The following is a 24,851-nucleotide window of genomic DNA, read 5'->3' on the forward strand; positions in this document are numbered from 1 at the left end:
AATAATCATTTTTTATGAACTTCTTTGAATTTTCACTTTTACAAATATTTCTAAATTTCTTGATTTGACGCGGATTTCGTTATAAATTCAGGTTTGTAATTGACATTTTGCTACCTTGAATCCCAATGTATACTAATGGTCTAGTCTGAACTCAGAATTACGCGTCTTATCCGAATAATATGGCAGAGCTCGTTGATATAAACAGAACATGTCGTAAGTTTCCATATTTTCTTTGTCTTTTTTTCTTGTTCTTTTAATACTGACTTGTTAGAACTTTTGGGCTCTTCTAAATTAGTTGATAGAGGATCGGGGCTAAAGGAAGTCCAGCTTCTGCTTCAGCCGGGCTCTAAAAGCCGAGCTTATTTACCCAAAAACACAACAGCGATTCTTCAAGGCCTTAGTTCTCTTCTCATTTCCGAATGTTTATTAAAGGCAGGACTTCCTTCTAAACGAATCTTAGATGCTTCAGCATGCCTTAAGGAAATAGTCAAAAATACAGCACCTTCTCAAACTCCTGACAAATTCATATCAATCATAGAAACCATCACAAAAACATTCCCAAAGACGGTGATTGACGATGACAGTTTTAAACAACTGGCCGGAAACTATGGCAAAGTTTTATTTGAGATTTTTCGCCACAAAAAACACTTGGAGTCCTATTCCCAAAAACATAATCACAGTGGACCCAGACTTTTGGATTTTATTTCGGAAACCATCGAATCGGCCCTAGTTGTTCCCGAAGACGATGATGACGAATATGTACACCGCCGGCACTCACAATCAACAGGTGTTTTCAAAACATTTCCTCATTATCTAACCGACTTTCTCGAGTGTATGATTTACATTCTTGAACTACCAATTGTTTTCAAGGAAAAGTACCTCCAAAATGCATGGGTGTCAATCAACCGTTATTTTTATTACTCCAAAGAGCGTTTTAATCAAATGTTGGCTCTCAAAGCTTCAATCATGCTGTTCTACCATACCCTAAGTATACAGAGCGAATTATGCTCTGTTATCGCTGTTAGAGTTTATAAATATCTTCCAACTATGTGGGAAACAAAAACACATGCTCTTAAGGAATTGATTCTGGTATTTCTTCGAGTCTCTTTACCCTTGATGCTTGAAACTGCACTTTCATTTGATTCTGCTAGTGAACGTGACCAATCCTTGTTTTATCAATCTGTAACCTCCCTTCACCAATTTATGAAAGAAGAGCATCCTTTAAACATTTGCGAAATTGAAATAGTCAGTGACGATATCAATAAAAACAGTGAAACTTCTGAGTGGTTTAAAACTGATACATTTCGTCTCAAGTCAACGGCAAACGTTCTTTCGTGGATTTCAAGTGCTGCATACTATTCAGTCTGTTACTTTTATGCAATCATCAACAAATCAAAATTTTGTTTTAATCGCAAACGCCCTCGTTTAGCTGCTTCACCATTCACTCCCTCCAGCACATTTAGTTCTTTTTCTTCTAATCAAATTGAACAATATGAAGAAAATGACGATGACTCTGACAAAACCCTTGATCGACACATTATCAAAATATTATCTTCCCCCTTGTCAAGCATTGATCAATGCACTCATCATGTCCAGTTTTTTTTGTTCTATTGCAACGATACTGATATTAAAGAAACCTCCTGTGATTTAATTTTTCAAAGTTTGTGCGAATGGGTTTATGAAGACAATCTCGAACTTTCTTCATGGTCTCTTCTTGGAATCAATCTTCTTTTGCAGCGGTTCCCCAACCATGACTTTTCCTCTTCTTTATTAGATAACCTATGGGGAATTGTTTTTCAACGCCTCCACACTCAAGAGTTTGGTCCTGTTGGCTGCCAATTTATCAAAAATGTTTTATCTGGGAAAAGATACTCTCCGACACAACATAAGCTTCATGTCGAAAAAGTTATTTCAACCTTTAATACCACCGGCCCTAAGCTTAGCTCACCCACCATTAATCTCGTTTATGATGTTTTAATTAAAATGCCTACCTTTTCCCAAGTGCAAAGTGATGCTAGAGAGAGTTTAATTTTCTGGGCCATTAGCCAAGTTATAAACACCTCTCCAGGCCATATAGAGCGTTTTTACCACGTCAGCCCGTTGTCTGCTGCGTCGGTATTTTTAGCTCTTTGTGGTATTAAATTGGAAACTCCAACTGAATTGGACAAAGATCCTTGCTATTACGGAAACATTCCAGCCTTTCAAATACTCTTTCGCAACCATCTTGCTTCAGAAAAATATATTTACGAGTCATGGAAAAAAGAAAACCAGGACAAAATAGTCAGCTCGAAGCCAATACCCTTTGCACATTTCAATGAATTTGAGCTGCCTTTAGAAGAAGTTACCAAAATCCTAAAGCACACCAAAGCTACAGCTGCAGTCTTGCAAAGCAAATTAAAAACTCCTGAAATTTGGAAACGCTTTTTAGCTACCCCGTTGTCTTTAAAGCATATTATTGAATGTTATGCCTCCTTTTTTTTAATTGTTTCCAGAATTTCTGACCGTTACAAAGATGCTAGCGGTATTTGTGATGAGTGTGTTTCACTCGTTATCACCTTAGTTTCCGAGCTTCAAATGCTGTTAGAAGGAGAAAATTTACAACAAGAACATTTTTCCAATATTCTACTTGGTGTTGATAATTTTTTTCAAATTTTTCCGTACTTGAGCCAGGAAAGATCTCATTTAAACGCCTACTCATCAATGTTAACCAAAATATTAAAAATTTTTGTCAAGGCTATTGAAAAAAAGCAGTCTACCAATCATGTTGACGAAAATGATATAGATAAACGTGCAGAGAACAACAATAAGTTTACAGACTTTGAGCTTTTGGGATTTAAAAACTTTCCCACTCTTTCCCAAATTCATCATTGGCACAGTAATGAAACCAATTTGGAAATCCATGTTTTTCGTATTTTTACAATTTTAAAGATCAAGGTCAAATGCATTCGTCCTCCCGGAGAGCCACCTGGGGCTGTTTTAGACGAAATAAATGCTTCAATGATTGCTAGCCATGATCCCTTATTTATTTTCCACAATCTTGGCATTTTAAATTGTCCGATACACAACTTGTCTTCTGAAAATGATCATGATTTAAAACAATTCCTTACAATTTTAGATTTTGCCTATGCTAGATTGATTTGCAAAGGATCTCTTTTCAACGCTGAGTCTACATTGATTTTGTTTTTTCAAGTTTTGGAGAGATACATTTCACTTTGGATTGTTTTAGAACTTAAAAAGTCTCCAGTTTATGATATCATAGATGCTCTTTTTAGGCTGGCTAAAAACGTTAATGGTGTTCAAGTCCAGTTTGCCATGTTATCATTTTTAGCTAGTGTCATTCGCCATGACCATTTATTCTTGCTTCCAAAAGATGGCGTCAATGTGATTTCAAAGTTTGCTGAAGTTTTTCACTCAACCCGCATTGCCCAGTTTTATGGAACCTCTTTTTTGGGAGATATTTTCACTGCTATTCCCTTTTACAATCATTATGAGATTTATCAGCAAGCAATCCGGCCCAACTTTCCCAAAGGTAGACATGACAATCTCGTTTTTTGCATATACACAATTTTGCAGTCCTCTTTACATTCTAGCAACATTCTCTCTCTTTCGCTTTACGACATTTTAAGCTTTGGAGTCTTTCAGACAGACAATATAGCGAACAGTGCTTTCCCAAGTGTCGCCATACAAAAGATTGCTGCCAAATATAACTTCCCTAAACCTCAAAATCTTTTTGTCAAGTTTTCAAACGCTATATTGTTTCATTGGTGCTTTGAATATGAAAAGGAGAAAATGACTAATGGAAAATATTTGACGAATGAAGCTATTGATGAGTCGCCTCGAATCTTTAAATTTCCGTTTTATATGCTAGGAATCAAAACATTGTTAGATTTTCTATTTATTTGTATTGATGATTCTATTATTTGGACTTTAAAGCTTTACGACGATTGTAAGGACAGAATTGAGAGTACTGTAATAGCTGCTGGACTTGACATTAACAAAATCTTGGTGCAAAAGTTTTCTTCCTTATTCGTTGGAAGTTTGCTGTCTTCTGAAGAGATTCCTCCCAAAAACTCTCCTTTTGAAGTTTTTAATTTATGGCTACCAGAATACGAGGTTTCAAACTTAGTATCTAGTCAAGCGTTGGACATTTTTTTAAAAACCATTCAAAATATTGATGTTTATGGCTATGATGAGAGTCAAGGTATAGCTCCCAACTACTTTTTTCAAACGATGTTACCGGTTTATGGTAGTGTTGTTCCCACTCCGATTGCTCCCTTAGATGCATTTTATTTGTGTCCTGAACAATTTAATTTTATAATTCAAAATATTACTGGAGACTCTGATATTAAATGCCTTATTGGCGAAGCCAGAATATATTCGCTTTTATCCCGCACTCTCATTGACAGAATTCACAATAGTATCAATCCTGTGGAACGCTTGCTTAACTTTCGACGCCTTGTGTTTTTCATATGTTATTCCGATGTGTCTTTTAGTAGCTACTTACTAAAAATGACCCTTGGTAGCATCATTTTGTTTTCAAACTATTTTTGGGACTTGCCTGAGATGGAAAAAGAAATTGATGTCACTATCAGATATTTTCTCAAATGCTTTAATGGCGTGCTTACTATTGATGAGTCTTGTCTTTACATTCCGTTGCTGTTCAAGATTGTGGAAAACATTTTTATTTTGAAAACCAAAAACAAGCTTTCCTATTCAGAAATATTTGACCGAGTTAGTTGGTTGCAACAGGAGCTTATTAGACTTAACAAGCACGCTGTGCTCTTAGATATCATTCTTGACTGGCTTTTAAACAAAGAAGTTAAAGACACAATGCATTTTGAGTACCAATTTTTACTTGATCCAGAAAACACAGCTTCGGCAAAAAAAGCGTTTCTTCAAATAATTTCTTGTCAAGCCGAAATGCAGCCCAGTGTTACTTATCTTCTTTTGAAGGATGTTGACATAAAGCCTGTTGTTAACTTACTACTCGATTTCATTGCTTCTGGAAAAGCATCCGATCAGTTTATTTATTGGGTTGCTCGTCTTATTGGTGATCGTTGCAAAAAAGATGGTGTCAAATCCATGAACACTTTCTTTACTGAAGATCCCACTGATTTTGCAGCAGTCACCTTGGACGACTCTTTTAAGTTTATTTTTGACATGGTTCAGGATAGAATCCATTTTGACAATCTTGACATTATCAGCAAAGCTGAGTATTGTTTACGTCATTTGATTTATTATCAGGATGTGGAAAAAATTATTTCCAATTACTCCGCCCTTTTGGACGGATCGCTGGATCAAAAGTACTTTGTAATTTTTTCTTATTTGCCTCGTGCAAATTCTATTCCTCTTCCAAACTATTCTTTAGAAAAACTCAAGTTTTTTTTGGAAACCCCCAGTCAATGGCTGATTTCTTTGCAAGTGATTCTGATTGAAAAGATGACTAAAGTCATCCATGGTTTTGTTTCATTGGCGCCTCTTATTACTTCTGATCAAAAGTTCTGTGAATCCATTTTCCCTTATCTGGTTAGCATTTACCTTTCTACAATTCCTGATAGGGAGCTTTCTGATGATCTTAATCAAGCATTTTCGGAAGCCTTGACTGACCCATCTACTCATGTCAAAATCATTGACTGCATTACTAACGCATATTTATTTTTGCGTAAAATGCAAAACTATGGACAAAATGGAGGGACCCTTCACCTGTCTATTGACTTTACATTAATGTTGCAGGCCCTAATTAGAGCTGGTCTTTATGAAAAGGCTTATATGATTCTGGAACTTCAATGGTCCGCAGACAAGTTTGAAGATACTTATAACTACAACTATTTAATTGCCAATCAAATCTACGAGTCCATCAACTTCCTCGACATGTTTTATGCTCGTCAAAATTCATACAACTTTTGGGATACTTTGAAGCGATTTTCTCATGAAAAAGATTATGGCAAGTTGCTGCAGTTTCAATCAGCAGCAATGTCTGCTGGATACGATCAAAGCAGCTCCCCTCTTATTCCGGAAACTCTTCAAAAGTACGGATTGGAAGGTGTTTCAAAGTTGCTTTCTAACAACACTGTTTTTGAAAATGACGCTGAAGTCTATTCATATGCATGGAAGCTAGATCAATGGGATCTTCCAGAAGTTTCCACACCTAAATCCAGAGGTGAAATAATGTACAACATTATGAAGAAGCTTCACGACGATTATCAAAATTGTTTTCAGACCCTTGATGATGCGCGAAAGTCTACAATTTCTCTCATTTATGACCGAAATCAAACTAAGGAAGTGCTTCAAACACTTCAAATAATTGAAGAGTGCAACGAAATTTACTGCGCTCGTATACCCACCTCTATTGAACAAGCTTCGAAAAATTTATTGACATTGAATTTGGGTTTGGACTCTACCCATGATTCAAGCTTTGAAGAGGTGGAAGACCTTTTACTTGCTAGAAACTTGTCTTGGAAGTTTAAGGATATATTTACACAAAACTGCTACCGAAACTTGGGTGGTTTTATGGCTGATGGTCTTTACAACTCGGATAACGGGTTTGAACCCTGTGCTCTTGCTTTTTCTATATCGCAATATTGTGAAGTGGCTCTTGAAAAGAAAGCCTTGCAAAAAGCCATCAACGGTTCATCTGAGCTAGATTATCTTTATGATAGATTTAAGCACCTAAAGAACTCTGATAATGCTCAAAAGATTATGTTGATTTCACAAATGGAAAAGGCGAAAGTAATGTGGCAAGTGGGTGAGAAAAGCTATGCTATTAATCTTTTGCGTGGTCTCGAAGCGTTTACTCTGCTACCGTTTCTTGAGCAAGAATGGAAACTCATGATCCGATCTAAGTTGATTGAATGGTTTAATGACTCTGGTTTTGACTTATCTTCTAAAGTCACTGATCTTTATCTAAGACCTGCAATTGGTGATATCCAGAAATTAGCATTAGACAGCCGAATCAAGGCTGGAATTTTGCATACGCTTGCTGAGTTTTGCAACAAACAATATCAAGACAAGGAGAAATGGGATCGTCTTGACTTACTTGAAAAGCAAATTGATGTCAAAGACAACCAAGTCCGGTCTCTTAAGCGACAAAAACTGGAGACCAACGAATCCATTACCTTGAATCGCTACCAAAAAATAATAGTGAACGATAAACAAGAATCCGAAGAAATTAAGAACTACATTCAGTACTATCTTGAGTCTAGTGGGAGTCTTTATTTACTTGCTGCGATTACAGATGGTCGAAACGGTGAAGACGTTGCAAAGTTCATGTCTATTTGGTTTGGAGACATTGAAAATGAAGGTTTGAACAAAGTGCTCACTCAACAAGCCAACTTCTTAGCACCCATCCTTTTTGTTCCATGGGTTAACCAACTGACTTCCCGGCTAGATTCAAATACTTCGGAGCCGTATCAAATGAATGTGCGCATGATTGTTCAATCTTTGTGTGAATATCATCCTTATCATATTGTTTATCCACTCAGATCTTTATCTGTTGATTTTGGCAAAACCAGATTGTCACCTGGAATGAGCCCAGAGGAAGTATCTCGAGTTGCAGCAGGCCAAGAGCTTTGGAATTTGATGATTTCCAATGCTAGGGTTGGTTCACTGTTTGCAAACGTTGATAAATTTATTTTAAATGCCATTCATGTGGCTACAGTCAAGCCAGGTAAATTGAACCAGTGTTCTCTCAACTCTTTAAGCAAATCTAAGTTTTGGTGGAAACGTGAGCTAGGAAAATTGAATATTCCATCGCCTACATTGCACATTACTCCACGTGTGGATTGCAATTATAGTCGGGAGCCTGCATTGCCTTTAATGACGAGCGCGGATGATGCTGTTGTGCTTGCTTCTGGTTTAAGTCGACCCAAGATTATCAAACTTTATTTGAGTAATGGGCAAATTTCTAAGATTTTGCTCAAAGGTGGTAATGACGACATGCGACAAGATTCCATCATGGAACAGGTTTTTGAGCAAATCAACACTTTGTTTAAGAAATATGAAGAGACTCGCAAGAGAAACTTGTCAATCAGAACATATAAGGTCATTCCTCTAGGGAAAAGTGCTGGTATCATTGAGTTTGTGGAGAATACAGTGGCATCAACTGACTTTTTGAGCAATGCTCATCGACGTTACTGGCCGAAGGACATTTCAGAACGCGATGCTCGGAGTGCCATTGCAGAGGCTGTTAGCGGAACTCGAGAAAACCGAATCCGTGTTTATCGAGAAGTCGTTGCTCGCATTCATCCAGTAATGCATATGTTTTTCCTAGAGAGATTTTTCTCCTGCGACAAGTGGTTTTCAAGTAAAACCAATTATATTCGTTCTACTGCCTCGAACTCAATTCTAGGACATGTTCTTGGTATTGGAGACCGCCATATGGGCAATATTTTGCTAGACACGTTGACGGGTGATGTTGTGCATATTGATTTGGGCATTGCATTTGATGCGGTAAGCGATTTAGTTTGTTTTTTCTTTTGTTTAATTTGTTTCATTTTTACTAATGTATTTTAGGGGAAACTGTTGGCCATTCCAGAGATTGTTCCTTTCCGATTGACTCCTGATTGGATTGATGGTATGGGAGTGTGTGGAATCAACGGTCCATTTATTCGTTCTTGCAATTTTACTTTAAGTGTTCTGCGAGATGAAATTTCGAGTTTTGATACCATTTTGAATGTGCTTCGTCATGATCCTCTACATAGCTGGTAAGTTTTTTTTTTTGTGAAGTTAAAATCTTTTACTATTCTAACTATTTCTAGGACCTTCCGACCAGGCAAGTTTAAGGGTGGGAAAAACCAGGCCCATGAGATTGAGTTCAATGAGTTTTTGGGTAACGGTGCCTCGATTGAAGGAGGAGAGTTTGATCGTGTTTTAGGGGCAGTTCGCAAGAAACTGTCAAAAGAGTTAACTGTGGAGACTGAAGTTTGGAATTTGATTCATCAAGCAAGCGATCCCGACAATTTGGCGCTGATGTTTAGAGGTATGTGTATTTTAATCTTTGAAACCTGGCTAGTGATACTAACTGTGAATAGGATGGGCTGCATATTATTGATTGTATATATAAAGCATTTATAGAGTAATTGATAAAGAAAAAAAATTGCATTTATGTTGAATCATCATTATAGCTCTGGCTATCTTACAAATGAACGAATGAATAAATAGTATGGTGGTTAAGTGGGATATTTCTCAAAGCCCGGATTGCCCATTATTATTTCTGGTGCCACAATGAAATTTTTGAGCATTTGTTAATCAAAACAACATAATACTAAACATTCAAATTTAAGGGAAAAATTAAAAGAATTGTTAGAATAGAAAATGCCTTGGAATAAAAGTAGTAAAAGTCTGGTGTTATGTACAAAACAAGGAAATATACAACAAAAAAAATAAGGGGTTCATCTAAATTATTTACTCCGAAGCAGCTGCTGCACCGCCAGGTGTAGCCATCCGGGCCATTCTGATCTTAGTCTCTTCAACGGCCTCCTTGTTCCACTTCTCAATGTACTGCTCTTCCTTTTCGAAGCCCTTCTGGAGCTCGGACTTGCCAAAGACAGCACCAAACATGGTAGCCTCCTCCATTGCGACCTGGGTTCGTGTGTCTTGTCGTATTCTAAGTCTGTAGTATTCGAGACGTGCCTTGTCATAAGCAGGCAACCAGGAGTCGGTCTCCTTATATTTGGGATCATTCTCCAGCAGATAAAGGGTGCGCTGGACTACCGATTCACCATCCAGGCGCTTGGAAATTTGATCGAGCTTGCTCCAGTCAGTTCGCAAAGAATCCTTACCGTCGGTTTCAACAACAAGCTTAGGGCGTGCAAGCTCCCAAGGGTGCTGCTCGTAAAACAGGGCTCTGATCTTATCCTCAAAGTAGTCAATGCTGTGGGGAGTAAAAAGATGGCGGGGATTTGTGCTGCGCTTAATATAATTGCGGGTCTTATAGAATCCGGTCTGAGGGTGAGCCTCGAGCGATGGCGAATTCTCAGCAGCGCTCTTTTCTTGGTACTTTTCGAGGTTGTGGGCCTTGTAGGCAAAGTTTTGAGTGGGAGGGTTTTGGGCAATGACGCGGAACCAAATGGGCTCGGAAACCTCGGCAGCAGCCTGGCGGGAAGAGGATTTCTGTGCTCGCAGCAAATGAGCCGTTCGCTGGAGGACGGAGGTAGCTTTGTCTTGAATCTTCATGGCGACAGAAGTTTAGGCAAATTGGTTTTGTGGTGGTGGTGATGATGGTGATGGCTCAAGATTGGTGAGAGGGCCTGAGAAAAAAAAAAATGTTTTTGGTGGTTTGGTGGTGAAAAATTTTGGATGCGCACACGGATGATTGGCTAACCAATAGCAAAAACCCTAACCCTGTGTCTACTTGTTTTTTTCAACATCACACATGAGATCCGACCGGCACACGACCCGCTTTCATTAACCAAACATTTTAACCAAGATTCGCTATGGCTCTGAGGAGATTTGGCCAAGGAGCTGAGTATGTCTGTGCTTGGTGTCGAATAAGACAGCCTGTGCGGAATTTTCTGGCGGGCCAGCAGATCAAATATCGCAGCTCATTTCTACAAATTCATTCCCGATCAAACAGCACTTTGCCAGTGGCCCTGGCCATGACTGAAGGAAGGAAGGAAAACCTTGAAAACAAATATGCTCGGATTTTGAACAATCTGGTTTCTCAGAATCTTTCAGCAGTTGAAGCCTTTTTAGCAGAACAGCCAGCCGACTACGATGATACTATGACCCAGTTAGATCATTTACAACACCTTGTGGACGACACGTACCCTGTCACAGCTTCAATCAAGCGGTTGGCAAAAGTACTCAATGATAATTACCATAGAGTTACTCTACAACGTCGCCAAGTTCCTCGGTACCGTCCTCCATTGGCAGATTATAACTGGTTTCTGACGCAGCTGTATCCCAAAGGCGGCCGGATCCGCATTTCGACTCTATACGACAGTTACAACGCGTTGCCATCGCCCAAACCATTACATATTTTGCCACAGCATTTAGAAGACTTCTTATCGGCACTTATGGGGCCTAGCGACGAGACTGAAGCTTCTCGAGCTATTTTTGCTCGCGTTTTAGATCAAGTTGAACAGGTAGGGATGCCTATATCACAGCACGAACTGAATGCAGCTCTCGGCATGGCCATTCGTGAATATTACCAAGACATGACATTTACCAGCAAGATGATGAAGCAAAGCACTGAATCTCCAAATTTTGTTGTTAAGTTATCTGAAGGTTTAAAACAGCAACAACTTGTTGGCGATATTAAAAATGAACAAACCGCAGATGATTCTTCTCAAAACAAAGTCATTTCTCCAGCATTGGAAAGTCTATTAAGTCTTTACAAAAAAATTGGAATGCACAAAAATAATCAGGACATTTCTACCATCAACATTCTTTACCGGTTTGCGCTCAAAACCAACGATACAGAATTGGCTGCGCAGGCATCGCAGCCTTTGCGTAATGGGAATATTGCACCAGACCGTATTACTTTCCTTATTGAAATAGTAGAGGCTGGACGACGCAAGAGTGTGAATGAAGTTAAGCAGTTGTATCAAGAAATGTGCGCGCGTAATTATGTTGTTGATATTGTTGTCATGAATGTTCTTTTAAAAGCGCTTACCAATTGTAACGACCGTGAAAGTGCGGAGAGTGTATATTCTGCCATATTATCCCAAGAACCAAAGAACCTACAAGTGAGCCGGTCAGCATCCCATCAGGTTGAAAAAGTGGAATCTGTTGGGCCTGGCGTTTCGTCTGAATCACACCAAATGAATCAGCTGCGCTTGATTGATTTTGTGCTGCATCTCACATCAGGAAAGAACTCGCAAGCACAGCGTTCCCAGGTTCAAAATGCTATGAGGTTTTACCCAGACAAGTACACGTTTGGAACCATGTTTGGATATTATTGTCTCGAGGCAGGCGACATCCAGAGTGCGATTAGAATGTTACCTACAATGCACGAGCATGGTGAGTCGCTTACCGACCTGCACTACGTGATGTTATACCGTGGATTTGCGCGGCATGCTGCGGAGTCTAAACAGTGGTCAAAAAGCTTGTTGCACGATGTGACACAGCAACTTTTGATGCAGCACCAAGAGCAACAGCGGCTCAAGTCAGAGACAGGTATCAGCTCGCCCAGTTTGCTTACACGCAAGTTATGTGGCAATATGCTTAAGGCATATGATGCTGTGTACTGGTCAAGCAAAAGTAAAGTTCGCATTATTCGAGATGAATACGAAAAGGGACTTCAGCCTGTAAAGATTAGTAGCGGTGCTGACGATGAAGATTTAGCATCGATAGGAGGGTCCAGTCCAGTCCCTGTGCAAGAACTGGTTTATCGAGCAGCAAAGCAGTTGCTGAATTTATCTTTAAAATAGATTGTATATATTAATTGAAAAGTTTTGCATTTAAAAAAAAAAAAAAAAAAAAAACTTGATCGACTCAATATAATGTAAATAAAGATTGATCTAGACGAATTTATTATTGGATTTTAGATTCCAATGATAATTCATTCGCCTTTGAGCTGTTTCCGATATAGCACTAGCAAAAAAGAGTGGCATTATGAAGAAGAAAAAAAAAAGATAGTCTTTAACATTGTAAAAGAGTCACAATTATCAAACGACCGAATATTATTTGATAATTATCAAATAATTATAATGATATATCTTAAGTTTTCCTTTTAATACTTTTCGGACAACTCCGGAGTTCTACAAGTATATACAATATAATTGAAGTGTACTGTTGCTTCCGCTTTTTTATATCTATTGGCTATTTTTTTAACGGAAACCACTACATTAGATTGATTCCTTTTTCAAAATAAAAATCAGATTTGGATAAAAGAAAAAAAGCACATCTTTTCAACATCGTTTTGAACTTGCAAGTTAGAAAACCCGTTGTTGTGCAGGAAGGAAAGAAAGAAAGAAAGAAATAAATAAATAAAAAAAAACAAAAAACAAAAGTGCCCTACTGATAAGGTTCCGAAAGGGTACTGTCACTACTAACCTTCTTATCACGGCTGATCTGCCATCTCCGCGGCTTGCTTTGTATAAAAAAGAAAAAAATCGTCACTTATATATTAAATTTTATTAAAAAAAAAAAAGAGTTGGTGCAAATGCGGTTGATATCCATTCTTCATTACTTTCATCATTACTTTATGTTGTGGTTGTCTTTCTTTTCCTTCTTTAACAAGCACAACCTTGGGACCCAGTGTCGACACGAATATTCAGGGCTTCTGGATAGTCTTCAGTGAAATCGAGGGACTCTTCTCTAGCAAGGGCGTTTCGTGCAATAACCTCAAAAGCCTTGTCAACACCAATAGCGACCCGCGCGGAGGTCTCAAAGTAAGGCAGGTTACCGTTAGCTGCGCAGTATGCCTGGGCCTTTTTCGCCGAAACAACACGCTTATTGTCCTCCACATCAATTTTGTTACCAAGTACAATGAATGGGAAGTTTTCTGGGTCTGTAACATTTGCCTGGACAAGAAATTCGTCCTTCCAAACGTTCAGGTTATCAAAGGACTTTTGGTTGTTAACATCGTAGACTAAAACGCAGCAGTCGGCACCACGGTAAAAGGCAACACCCAGACTCTGGAATCGTTCCTGGCCTGCTGTATCCCATAGCTGTAGAGAGACCTTACGGTCGTCCAGCACCAGCTCCTTGGTCAAAAAGTCAGCACCGATGGTTGCCTTGTACTGTGAGGAGAACTTCTTATTGACAAATTGCTGCCTAAATTTTTGTTAGAACGAAATAAAAGGGATAAAGGGTAATCTTTTTTTTTTTTTGTTCTCTTTGTTTTTGACATACATGAGCGAAGTTTTACCAACACCGGAGTCACCCAGAATGATGATTTTCAAAATGGCTTTCTTCTTGGAAGACATTGTGAGCAGTAGAAATAGTTTTATAAAGTGATATGGGGAAAAGTGAGTTCCAGAAAGATGGTATCAGCTCTTATTTGTGGTTACAATAATGGGCGGAAACAGAGAACAAAAGTCTGTGGTAATAAGGTTTCTATATGAGTGAGGGACTAAAAAAAAATAAGCAGTCGGAAGTAGAGTATTGAGACTGGAAAGAGACTTTCCAAGAATTATGGGAGTCTTTAATAAGGTCGCAAAGATTGTTTGGGACCGAGGGGTTGGAGTTATGGTGATGTTGTGGGTGGTGGTGATGGCAGGAAGGAATTAACGGTGGTTTTGGTTGCTCGCTGGCTGGCTGGCTGGCTGGCGGTTTTTTTTGGGGGGGGCAGCCGGCTTTGCTGCGTTTGGGTGAAAAAAAAAAAAAAAAAAAAAGCGTCTGCGCACGTGCAATATTTATCATGTGACTTTGTGGTTAGGGTTTTTTTGTTTTTTTAATTTTTTAATTTTTTAATTTTTTAATTTTTTAATTTTTTAATTTTTTAATTTTTTAATTTAATTTTACTTTTGTTACAACTTATTTTTTCCAACCATTTAATTTTCTCATGTTGTAACAAAAACACCAAACCCTCCACGCGTCGTCTTTAATCATCAAAGGCAAAGTCGATTGATCTCTTCAAAACTCCAAAATACCGCCAAAGCCTTTCATCACTCAAGCTTAACATTCTTCTCTATATATATACACTAATGTCCGGATCTTTTGAACAGGCATTTAAGTCCCAGCTCTCATCGTGGCGCGGGTCGCTGCAATCAGGCTTCTCGGGTGCCTCCAGCAGCTCTAATACTAACACTAACAATTCATCGGATTCCATCCTCGATAAGGTCGCCAGCTGGAACCCCTTTGCAAACAACAAGTACATCTCGCTGCCAATTACTGAGCCCCGCAGCACCCCATTCTCGTCCACAACAACCACCAACGGCGTGTCGCCGCAGGCTGCAGCTGAATCTGCCCCCATCGAGGAGCCAGCGTGGTTCAATCTCTCATATTGGGACCGCCTGCTCATTTTCGGCATTTGTCTGCTTGGTGCTGTGGCCTGTTTTGCGCTTTGCTTCTTCATCATGCCAGTTCTCGCGCTCAAACCGCGCAAGTTTGGTGTTTTGTGGTCTCTAGGATCCCTCCTCTTTATGATTTCATTTGGTGTGCTCCAGGGCCCAATTTCGTACCTGCGCCACCTCACGTCACCTGCTCGCCTTCCCTTCACTGTCACATACTTTGGCTCCATCATTGCCACCCTCGTCTTCTCTCTGGGCTTGAAGTCTACGATTCTTACAATCTTGGCCTGTGTGTGCCAAATCATTGCAGCAATTTGGTATGCCGTCAGCTACTTCCCTATGGGCACCCAATCCCTCAAGTTTGCCTCTCGAATTGGTGCACGTCAAGTCACAAGTTGGATTAACTCGTGATCTGATAATAAATGTAAAATAGGAAAGTATTTAATAAAAAGAAAATAAAATGATTAAAATAACTTTTATTTAATGTTGCTGTTGTTGTTGTTGTTGTTGTTTTTTCCTTGTCCTTTATTGTTTTTTTATCAATTTTTTTTTTATAAATAGATATTTAAGATTGATTACTTTAACCAAAATGAGCTGATTTGATGATCGCCTTACCAGTTTGTTGCTCTTCGCAAGTCACATTCAGTCGTTCAGGACGAAAGTCACAAGTTACCATACATCCTGGGAATATAATGCGTTTTGGCTTTGGTAAATCCAGCTCAGAAATTTCATTTTCCGCCTAGATTGATTGACGTTAGTGTTGAGGTTTTTGTTTTTTTTTTTTGACATTTAAATGTAAATCTATTATTACCTACCAAACCAGGAAATGATTTTGCTTCTACAATTTCTTGAGAAACAAGGATTTTGCCTGCAATTTTTTCGTTCCATTCTTTGGAACGATTTCTAACACTTTCGTAGGATTCCATCGTTGTGTATATATAGATATATATATATATATTTTTTAAAAAAGATGATAAAGTAAAGGTGATGAAAAGGAAGTTGGTAAAGAAGGTTTGCTAGGCATTTAAAATAAAAAGTAAAAAAAAAGCCGTTTGAAGTGAATAACATGTTGGTGTTTAATGGCCATAAGAAGTTTAAGCTCATACCAGTCACAATGACTAGTGCGACAAAGAACTAAACAGACTAACAAGAAGTTGGAATAACGAAAGAGATTATTCCTAACGTTTTCTTGTCTTTTATCAATTCATATGAAGTCATTTTGGTTTAGAATTATTATTGAGAAAGTCATTTAAATATTCATATTATTATTTTTTGCCTTATAACTATGGGTTTCTTAGAATTCCATTTAAAAATTTACCCATCTAAATAAAAATGTTAACAAACACCGGTTCCCCTAAATCCAATGTTGCTATATATATTTCTCTATGATTTGATCTTATATATAAGATCAATTAGATTCTTCGTTTTAAACTCTTTTTTTTTGACTGATTTGACTAATATGGCATGTTGTGTTTTTTTTGGTGGGCCTTTGAAAAAAAAAAAAAAAAAAAAAGATAATCGTACGGCAAACCGCGGGCCAATTCCACTCTCTAGGAAGTTTCACCCGGCGGGCTTTTCATCATCAACTCAACTACAAAATTATCAGTTGGTTGTGATTGTTATCAAATAACGGTTAAAGATTTATATCATTTAGGCTTTCTTTTAAGATGTTTTTAGTATCATATATTTATAAATATTTATGAAATTATATTTTTTTTTATTAATTTTTTTCGGTCTTCTTCTTCTTCTTTTTTTTTTTTTCACATCTTTCCTATCAGCCGGACCTAATTGTTCCCTTATCTTTTAAGAACAAAAAAAATTCTCTTGACTTGACTATTTACCAACAACACTCTATCACAATCCAATGACAGACCAAAAACAACAACCTACTCTCGAAATCATTGATATTTCAAAAGACGATTTGGAAACTGCTGAAGCCTTGGTCAAAGCTGCTTCTACACTTGGCTTTTTCTATATCGAAGGATCAGGGTTTTCACAAAAAGATGTTGCAGATGCATTCAAGCTGGTAAGCATTGAAAACCATAGAAGCCAATAAACAATTTATTAACTTTTTCTTACAAGTCTGAAGATTTTTTTGCTGAGCCAGTGGAATCTAAAAAGTCAGTTATAATTGATGAAGGGAATCACGGATACTCATCAATGAATCTCGAAGTGTAAGTCTTTTTTTTTTTGAACAAATTACGCAGTGAACATTTTACTAACAATTACAAAGCCTTGATCCTGAAACCCAAAAAAAAGGCGACCCTAAAGAGTAAGTATCAATTGATTTTAATTAACATGGCTTCTCTAACTTTACAAGAGCATTTAATATTACACAGGATAAGGATGGCGGTTTGACTATGCCCCTTCCGCCATATCTCGAATCTCATCGCGAAGAAACCACAGATCTTTGGCTCAAATGCCACGCTGTCGGCGTTCGTATTTTGGAGCTTCTTGCACGCGGCCTCCACATTGATGAAGCTTCTGGTGGTGAAACTTGGCTGGCTACACGTCACGACCCCGCAAAGTTGTCTGGCTCTGTGCTGCGTTTCTTGTACTATCCGGGCCAAAAATCCCAAGATCCTGAAACTGAAATCCGGGCGGGTGCACATACTGATTACGGAACCCTTACATTATTGTTCCAAACGGCCCCCGGGTTGGAAATCCTCTCGCCTGTAACTAAAAAATGGACACCTGTGCCTTACATCCAATCTTCAACTCCTGGTGCTGCTGCTCCTTTGGTGGTCAACATTGCTGATCTTTTATCCTTTTGGTCTTCCGGTGTGTTGCGTTCAAGCATTCACCGTGTCAAGTTCCCCAAAGAGGTTCAAGAATCTGGTGCAGACAGATATTCGATTGTTTACTTTTTGCACCCGCAAAACTCAGTTCCTCTTGAACCTATACCCTCGGACATTGTGCGGGCCGCTGGCACGCACCGTGGATCTAATGCACAAAAGGATGGTTCTTATATGACGGCACTTCAACACTTGCAGAAACGACTAGCTGCTACATATGGATGGAAAGGTTATTAAAAACAAAAAGAAAAAAAAAAATTAATAAAAGAGTAGTAAATTTTATAATTAAGAGAAAGGAATAAAAATGAAAATAACAAAAACAAAAATCTATTTAGTCGAGAGGAACACCTTCCAACATCTTGGCCCAGCGCATGGTCTGCTCCATAAACATGAGCATTATGACAGTGTGAGGTCCAATACGCATAAGGTGAGGAATGAAACCCTTGTACAGAGCAAGTGGGCCTTCGATGCTAACTGTTTTGATTAAACAGTCAATGGGATTCTTGTAGAGATTACCCTTTTGGTTATACATGCGGGTCATGAGCACGTCCCATGGGTTCATAACAATACAGACACCGAGACCTGAGGCTGCAGACGCACCAAAATGGCGGATTGGACCATCAGGAATGTCATAATGTTCAATAAGCTTCTTTGTGTGATAGTAAATGGGCAGTTGGACCGAAGATCCAGCACCGGTACGGAGAATTGCAGCATCAACACCACGATATAGACCGCGGAAACCTTCAGCACGGTAAACAGTCTTAAGCGCATGCCAAACACTCTTGTAGTGGGTCTGTGCGCCGATTTGGAAAACAGGGGAATAAGACTGCATGCGTGTCTTGACAAGATAAAAAGGTGATCCCATAATGGCACCCATAATACCGGATCCGGCGCCGGCTACGACGTTGACAGGAATGCTCTGTGCGTCCAGTTTAAGACCCCATAGGGGGTTAAGAATGTTGCGCAAGGGTTCATATAAACCAATGCGGCAGCCATTGAGACCGATTTGATAAATGTAAGCAGCAAACAAACCCCGCTGAATACCGAGAATGCCCTCATGCTTGATAATGGTGACCAGACCCTGAAACAAACCAGTGTAGACCTTTTTGACCTCTCCGCGGGCCGCCAACTCGCCCTGCAGTTGCATTCGAGTCTTGATGAGTTCGATCGGGTTTGTGACAGTAACGGCGCCGCACGCAGCCACGCCTCCAGCCAGGAAGCCACCGAGTGTAGATAATTGCTTGGGCTCCACTGGCAGCTGGGTGTCTTCGATGGGCATATCGTCAACAGACGGTGGCACAAACGTGTGATCCTTACTATCAGACATGATGAGAGATGGGACGGAGCGGGTTCTTTTTGGTGAGGAGTTAGAGAATCCGGGTTTGTTTAATTTTTTTAAAAAAAAATAGAAGTAAACTAAAAAAAAAAAAAAAAAAAAAAAAGAGAGAGAGAAAACAAAAAAAAACGAAGAACTTTATAAAATTTTTTTGCGGGGGAGACCAAAATATGCCCGCTATTAGTAGTAATTTAGAAATGATATTATGTCGGAAATAACGGTAATGGCGGCTAATAAGCAGGCTGGAAAATTTTCAAAAAGTCTGCAGGTTTGCGTAACGGAGTATCAGGAATCTTTTATGTGTCATCATTGAAAGGGGTTTTGCAAACGATTTCTTAAATTTGTGGAGTTTTAGAAAGAGTCATCTTAGGAAGAAAACATGTCCGAGCGGGAAACAATGAGACAAGCTCCGACCTAGCCGACCCGAGCGTGGGGGACCGGGACACCTACAGGCTCGGGGCTGTCAAAAAGGTCTACAAAAGTAAAAAAAATAAAAATAAAAATAAAAATAAAAAGGTGCAAGGTCACGTGTCAATTTTTATTTTTTATCATGTGAGTTTCACGTGATATAATATTTCTGTGATTTGTGTTTTTTTTTTTTTTTTTTTCTTAGGCAAAGTTTCCCTCCATTGAAATTTCCAGGATAGTCAAAACTTTCACTACCACCACCATTGCTATCTATATCAAACTCTTCCATTAAGATTTTGCGAGACTGATAAAAAAAAGACTCTCAGGACTAAACCAAATACTTAATGCAGATAATCAAACCGCTGACGGCGCCCTCAACTGTCACACACGCGCTTTATTGCGCGTTTACGGGCGCCCCAGACCTTGACCTGCTTGTTGTGCGTGGATCTAATCTTCTCCAGCTCTACCACACTGTACGCACACAGACACAAGTCGTTGAACCTTCAGAAAACACTGAAAAAGATCCTCTGACTAAAACTGAGGCTGTGGCTGCTATTGAGGACCGCCGGCTGGAGGGTGACGACACGTTCATTGGATCAGAGACCGCACTTGAAGTGGCACGCGAAGAGTTTTCCGTAAAACTCGTTCTTGTTGCTGAGTGGACGCTTCAAGGTCAAATCACTGGGTTAGCTGCCATTAACACATATTCAGACATTTCAGCAGCCAAAAAATCAGGTGGAATTAAAAAATGTTCTCTTGTCATATCTTTCCAATACGCCAAAATGTCTATCGTCTCATGGGACCCTTTTCAATACAATATAATCACACAAAGCTTGCACTACTATGAAAAAGATTTTTTTGAACTCGACTTTGTCGACCCAATGTTTCAACCAAAGCTTGCTGTCGACCCTCTCAGTTCAGCTGCAACACTTCTTTATCAGCATGACATGCTTGTATTTCTTCCCTTTGTTCGTGATGAGTTGCTCGACGACCCAATTGCTGCACCCCCGCAAGTATCATCTTCCGCACCATCTGGTTTTGCTCAACTTCTTCAACAGGCACAAAAGGATACAGGTTCTTCACAGTCTCAATCAAGCCTACAGCAGCAGCAGCAACAACAACAACAGCCATTGCCTCCAATCTCTCAACCAAGTTTTTTGATTCGGGCCATTGACATGCACGAATCTATCACAAATATCATCGACCTTACATATCTTCATGAGTATCGCGAACCTACAATCGCAATTCTTTATGAACCAATTCGCACATGGGCTGGCCGGCTTCAACTTGAAAAAGATACGGTTTCTTATTTGGTGCTTTCTGTGGATCTCCAAGCACATACCTTCACATCTATTTTCTCTGTAAACAATCTTCCTTACAATGTTCGCACGATTATTCCTTTACGTGACCCCATTGGTGGTTCGCTTCTTATCGGCACTAATGAATTCATTCACATTGACTCGCAGGGACGTGTCAATGGTGTTTTTGTTAACCCCTTTCATTCAATTTCCTCCGCACTTGAGCTCAAAGACCAATCCTCTCTCTCCCTTTCGTTAGAAAAGTGCCAAGCTCATCAACTTGATGGAGGTGCCGATGATCAAGTTTTAGTTGTTCTCGAGTCTGGTGAATTGCTAACTCTTCGTTTCCACATTGAATCTCGGAAAGTCCACGAACTGACTGTTTTAAAAGTTCCTAAAGATATTCGCATTCCAAATCCTACTTTAATTACTTCTCTTAAAACACGTTATCTTTTTGTTGGGAGTGCCACAGCTGACAGTAATCTGATACAGTGGAAGCGCCAAGGTGAAATTACAGCAGACGATGATACAAAAACAGCTGTCTTAACATCTAAACCATCTGCAGAAAAAACAAACGGTGGTTCGACCCACGATGACATTGACGACATTTATGGAGACTTGGATGATCAACCAGTCAAAAAGAGTGCCGCCGTTATAAATACCGGCTTTTCTGATCTCCCTATAGTTATTCGCATCACTGACAAACTCAGTAACTACGGACCTATCAACGACATGGTAACCTGTCGTTCTCCAGAAGAATACGATTCTGGAGATGACTCTTCTTTAGATGTTGTGGCTGCTACCGGAACAGGCACCGACAAATCTCTGACAGTTTTTACACGCAAACTTCGGCCCCAGATTGCCAGCACCCTGAAACTTAAAAATAGTTTTAAACGCATTTGGACTTTACGACCAGCCAGTCTTTCTAGTGACTCTTATACTGCCGACCAAGAAGGTTTGTTCGATACTTATCTTGTCGGAAGTAACGATAAAAATACCTTTGTTTTTCAAATTGGCCAGGAGTTTGTGGATATTACCTCCAAAATTTCCAAGTTACGTTCATGTGGGTCTACCCTAGCATGTTCTACAGTTTTCAATGGCCGAATAGTTGTTTTTGTTTGCGAAGCTGGAATCATTCTTTACGACTACGAGCTCACTTACATTACTCGTAAACGACTCAAAGCTCCCCCAGTAAACATTGTTTTTGCTGATGAGTATATTGTTGTTAATTTTGATGAAAAAACTCAGACTATCTATCATGTCAAGCAAAAGAAAAAGGTTGTTCCTTTAGATATTTCTAAAATAAAAGAAGAGACTCTGCCCTCTTTTGATACCACACCTGCAACCCCTGCAGACTTAGAAGGCACACCAAACCCAGAACCCGAAGAACCCGAACCCACATCTGCAACTGCTCCAGTAACAAAAACTATCACAACATGGGACATTACTGAGCGCGTTCCTTCTAGCAAACTCCCGCCACCTAGTGCTTTATTTGCAGGTACTTCATCTTTATTCTCCTCGGCTCTTATTGGTGATTCCAAACGAATTAAGCGTAAGATTAACGAGAAAGAAGTTGAGCACCTACAAAAAGAACCTTCGGTTCCTATACTCTATTCAGTTGGCCAAGAAGGAACTCTTCATGCTGTATATCTTACTGACTCTTCTGTGCGATTTGACATTTCTGCTCTTATGCATTTGCCTAATGTTTTGCGACTGGAAGGCAGAACTTTTGTCGACGATTCTATTCTACCAGCAGCTCAACCTTCAACAGTAACAGCACCAGCAACAGGAACAGGAACAACGACAACAGCACCAGCAACAACTGCTCCTACACAGATTCCTACTGTTAAAATTCATCAGATTTCTCATTTCACTATCAAAAATGAAATTGAAGAAAGCGAATATTTGGCAATACTTACGTCGGATAGCTTTCACTTAATACTCTATCAATTTCTTAAAACACCAAACGGTGATATGATTCTAGTCAAATCTCGCGATTCTCTAGGTGTCCCTTCTTTAAGTGATGATAAAACAGACTTCCTTCCAAAAATAATCCCTTTCACAAACATTTCTGGATATGCTGGGATTTTTGTAATTGGCCCTGTTCCTCTTATTATCTTTAAGCCACCTCAGAGTCCAATAATGTATCATAGACTTGCTGTTCATGAAAATTCTTCAGTTATTGGTTTCACTCAGTTTAACACAGCTTCTGTTTACTCTGGTCTGGCGTACATTGACAGTAGCTTTGTTTTGCGAATTGCTACACTCCCTAGTGAGATTGACTTTGGCTGCGCATGGCCCGCTCGCAGAATCAATCTTGGTGCACCTGTTCTTTCGATTGCATACCACGAAACATCCAATATTTTAGCTGTCGCACTGATATCCAAACATGAGTTTGAAGCTCTGGACCCGGAAGGCAATCCCATTCCAGACTTGAACTTAGAAATGCCACGACCGGTGTCGTATCAAAGCTCATTGAAACTTCTGTCTTTAGAATCATGGAAAGTCATTGACGTCGTTGAGTACGAAGTTAATGAGTCTATCATGACACTAAAGTCGGTCTTGCTTGAGGTTTCTGAAAAAACGCATCAAAAGAAAGAGTTCATTGTTGCAGGAACGTCTATTATTCGTGGAGAGGATCTAGCGGCTCAAGGTGGTTTCTATATTTATGAAATTATTGAAGTTGTACCAGAGCCTGGACGTCCCGAAACAAGTCATAAACTAAAACAAATTTCTTCGGAAGTTTCCAAGGGTGCTGTGACTTCCATTTGCGAAGTCAGTGGTAACTTACTTATTGCTCAAGCTCAAAAAGTGGTGGTAAGAAATATTCAGGAAGACAATTCTGTTGTTCCTGTAGCATTTATGGATATGAACACTTATGTCTCCAGCAGCAAAAGCATCAAATACATGGTCCTTCTTTCAGATGCTATTCGCAGTGTTTGGCTAGTCGGCTTTGGTGTGAGTATATTTATAAACTTATTTTTTTTTTTGCACTACTAACAAAATTGTTTAGAAAGAGCCTTATCGCATGACACTTTTTGGCAAAGATTATCGTAATGTTGAAGTCACTTCATGTGATTTTATTGTTTTTGACAAAACACTTCATATTCTTGTTGCAGATACACAGCAACGACTCCATGTTTTACAGTATGATCCTGAAGATCCTTCACCATTTTCTGGTCAAAAGCTACTTCGACGCTCAGAAATGTTTTTGGGTCGCGATATTGACACAATGCTTTTGCTACCATACACCTCTTCGCAAACTGCATCTCCTGGTTTCATTCCACTGTGTGGTGCCCGTGACGGTTCTCTGATGACAATAGTGCCAGTTACAGAAGCCACATACCGTGCACTGTATGTTATTCAACAACAAATCTCGGACCGTGAAGAACATACATTGGGACTGAATCCCCGCATGCATCATGCCATGGGTGTTGCTTCTGGTGGACCAGTATCCGGACAAGGCCAAGCGCAATCACGACAGCTGCTAGATTACAATCTCGTTCGCCGGTTTGTTGAGCTTCCAATAGAGCGTCGTGCACAGTACGTTCGCCGGTTGGGTAAGACTGGTGATGAGGATGTTTGGAAAGCTTTACGTGTGGTAGATGAAGTTTTGGAATACTTGTAATGAATATTTCATAATTTCCTTTTGGTATTTTGTATATAATGGTTAGATTACAAAATTAGATGGTGATTTTAGAGCATTTATATATAGCCTAATGAGAATTGTTTAGACAAGTTGTTTTTAACCTGCAAAAAATAATTAAAAAGTAATGTATCGTTATTAAGAGTTTGTGAAATGCTTAATAAGGATTTTATTTTGCTAGGGCACAATTGGCAAGGTGTTGGTTAGAAAAAATTCGCAGCATCAATAAACTAAATTGAAACTTAACTGCAATTGCAAACCCATCTTCAAGATTTCTAAGGTTCTATGTGATTTTAAAAACCTACAATAAAACCATTTAATAAATTAAACAAATACAAAAAAAGATATCAAATAGCGACACTTGGTTTCGATCCAAGGACATCAGGGTTATGAGCCCTGCGCGCTTCCTCTGCGCCATGTCGCTAGTGAATGAAAAGTAAAACCGTTTACAACAATCCTAACATCATGTCT

At 39.2% G+C, this 24,851-nt stretch overlaps 9 protein-coding genes across 9 annotated transcripts; 5 read left to right on the top strand and 4 right to left on the bottom strand.

Moving 5' to 3' along the window:
* Nucleotides 1-179: 179 nt before the first annotated feature.
* On the top strand, nucleotides 180-9,049 carry SAPINGB_P006305 (uncharacterized protein; the record flags this gene model as incomplete). The annotated part of the gene is made up of 5 exons (XM_032001016.1): nucleotides 180-213; nucleotides 272-8,448; nucleotides 8,512-8,702; nucleotides 8,757-8,977; nucleotides 9,030-9,049. The coding sequence occupies 5 exons, from the start codon at nucleotides 180-182 to the stop codon at nucleotides 9,047-9,049; spliced, it is 8,643 nt and encodes a 2,880-aa protein (XP_031856907.1).
* A 353-nt stretch (nucleotides 9,050-9,402) lies between these two features.
* SAPINGB_P006306 (mitochondrial 37S ribosomal protein mS23) lies at nucleotides 9,403-10,173 on the bottom strand (the record flags this gene model as incomplete). The annotated part of the gene is made up of 1 exon (XM_032001017.1): nucleotides 9,403-10,173. The coding sequence occupies one exon, from the start codon at nucleotides 10,171-10,173 to the stop codon at nucleotides 9,403-9,405; it is 771 nt and encodes a 256-aa protein (XP_031856908.1).
* Nucleotides 10,174-10,433: 260 nt separating this feature from the next.
* On the top strand, nucleotides 10,434-12,371 carry SAPINGB_P006307 (uncharacterized protein; the record flags this gene model as incomplete). Its single annotated transcript, XM_032001018.1, has 2 exons — nucleotides 10,434-10,465; nucleotides 10,574-12,371. 2 exons carry the CDS (start codon nucleotides 10,434-10,436, stop codon nucleotides 12,369-12,371), a joined length of 1,830 nt encoding a protein of 609 aa, XP_031856909.1.
* Nucleotides 12,372-13,175: 804 nt separating this feature from the next.
* SAPINGB_P006308 (uncharacterized protein) lies at nucleotides 13,176-13,871 on the bottom strand (the record flags this gene model as incomplete). The annotated part of the gene is made up of 2 exons (XM_032001019.1): nucleotides 13,176-13,719; nucleotides 13,798-13,871. 2 exons carry the CDS (start codon nucleotides 13,869-13,871, stop codon nucleotides 13,176-13,178), a joined length of 618 nt encoding a protein of 205 aa, XP_031856910.1.
* Nucleotides 13,872-14,591: 720 nt separating this feature from the next.
* Nucleotides 14,592-15,308, top strand: SAPINGB_P006309 (uncharacterized protein; the record flags this gene model as incomplete). The annotated part of the gene is made up of 1 exon (XM_032001020.1): nucleotides 14,592-15,308. The coding sequence occupies one exon, from the start codon at nucleotides 14,592-14,594 to the stop codon at nucleotides 15,306-15,308; it is 717 nt and encodes a 238-aa protein (XP_031856911.1).
* Nucleotides 15,309-15,477: 169 nt separating this feature from the next.
* On the bottom strand, nucleotides 15,478-15,823 carry SAPINGB_P006310 (uncharacterized protein; the record flags this gene model as incomplete). Its single annotated transcript, XM_032001021.1, has 2 exons — nucleotides 15,478-15,636; nucleotides 15,713-15,823. The coding sequence occupies 2 exons, from the start codon at nucleotides 15,821-15,823 to the stop codon at nucleotides 15,478-15,480; spliced, it is 270 nt and encodes an 89-aa protein (XP_031856912.1).
* A 938-nt stretch (nucleotides 15,824-16,761) lies between these two features.
* SAPINGB_P006311 (uncharacterized protein) lies at nucleotides 16,762-17,929 on the top strand (the record flags this gene model as incomplete). The annotated part of the gene is made up of 4 exons (XM_032001022.1): nucleotides 16,762-16,923; nucleotides 16,980-17,071; nucleotides 17,131-17,169; nucleotides 17,218-17,929. The coding sequence occupies 4 exons, from the start codon at nucleotides 16,762-16,764 to the stop codon at nucleotides 17,927-17,929; spliced, it is 1,005 nt and encodes a 334-aa protein (XP_031856913.1).
* A 94-nt stretch (nucleotides 17,930-18,023) lies between these two features.
* Nucleotides 18,024-19,019, bottom strand: SAPINGB_P006312 (uncharacterized protein; the record flags this gene model as incomplete). The annotated part of the gene is made up of 1 exon (XM_032001023.1): nucleotides 18,024-19,019. One exon carries the CDS (start codon nucleotides 19,017-19,019, stop codon nucleotides 18,024-18,026), a length of 996 nt encoding a protein of 331 aa, XP_031856914.1.
* Nucleotides 19,020-19,780: 761 nt separating this feature from the next.
* SAPINGB_P006313 (uncharacterized protein) lies at nucleotides 19,781-24,362 on the top strand (the record flags this gene model as incomplete). The annotated part of the gene is made up of 2 exons (XM_032001024.1): nucleotides 19,781-23,692; nucleotides 23,748-24,362. 2 exons carry the CDS (start codon nucleotides 19,781-19,783, stop codon nucleotides 24,360-24,362), a joined length of 4,527 nt encoding a protein of 1,508 aa, XP_031856915.1.
* Between the last annotated feature and the right edge of the window lie 489 nt (nucleotides 24,363-24,851).

Source organism: Magnusiomyces paraingens (genome assembly GCF_902498895.1).
Source record: "Magnusiomyces paraingens strain CBS 517.90 genome assembly, contig: contig5, whole genome shotgun sequence".
Taxonomy (NCBI): domain Eukaryota; kingdom Fungi; phylum Ascomycota; class Dipodascomycetes; order Dipodascales; family Dipodascaceae; genus Magnusiomyces; species Magnusiomyces paraingens.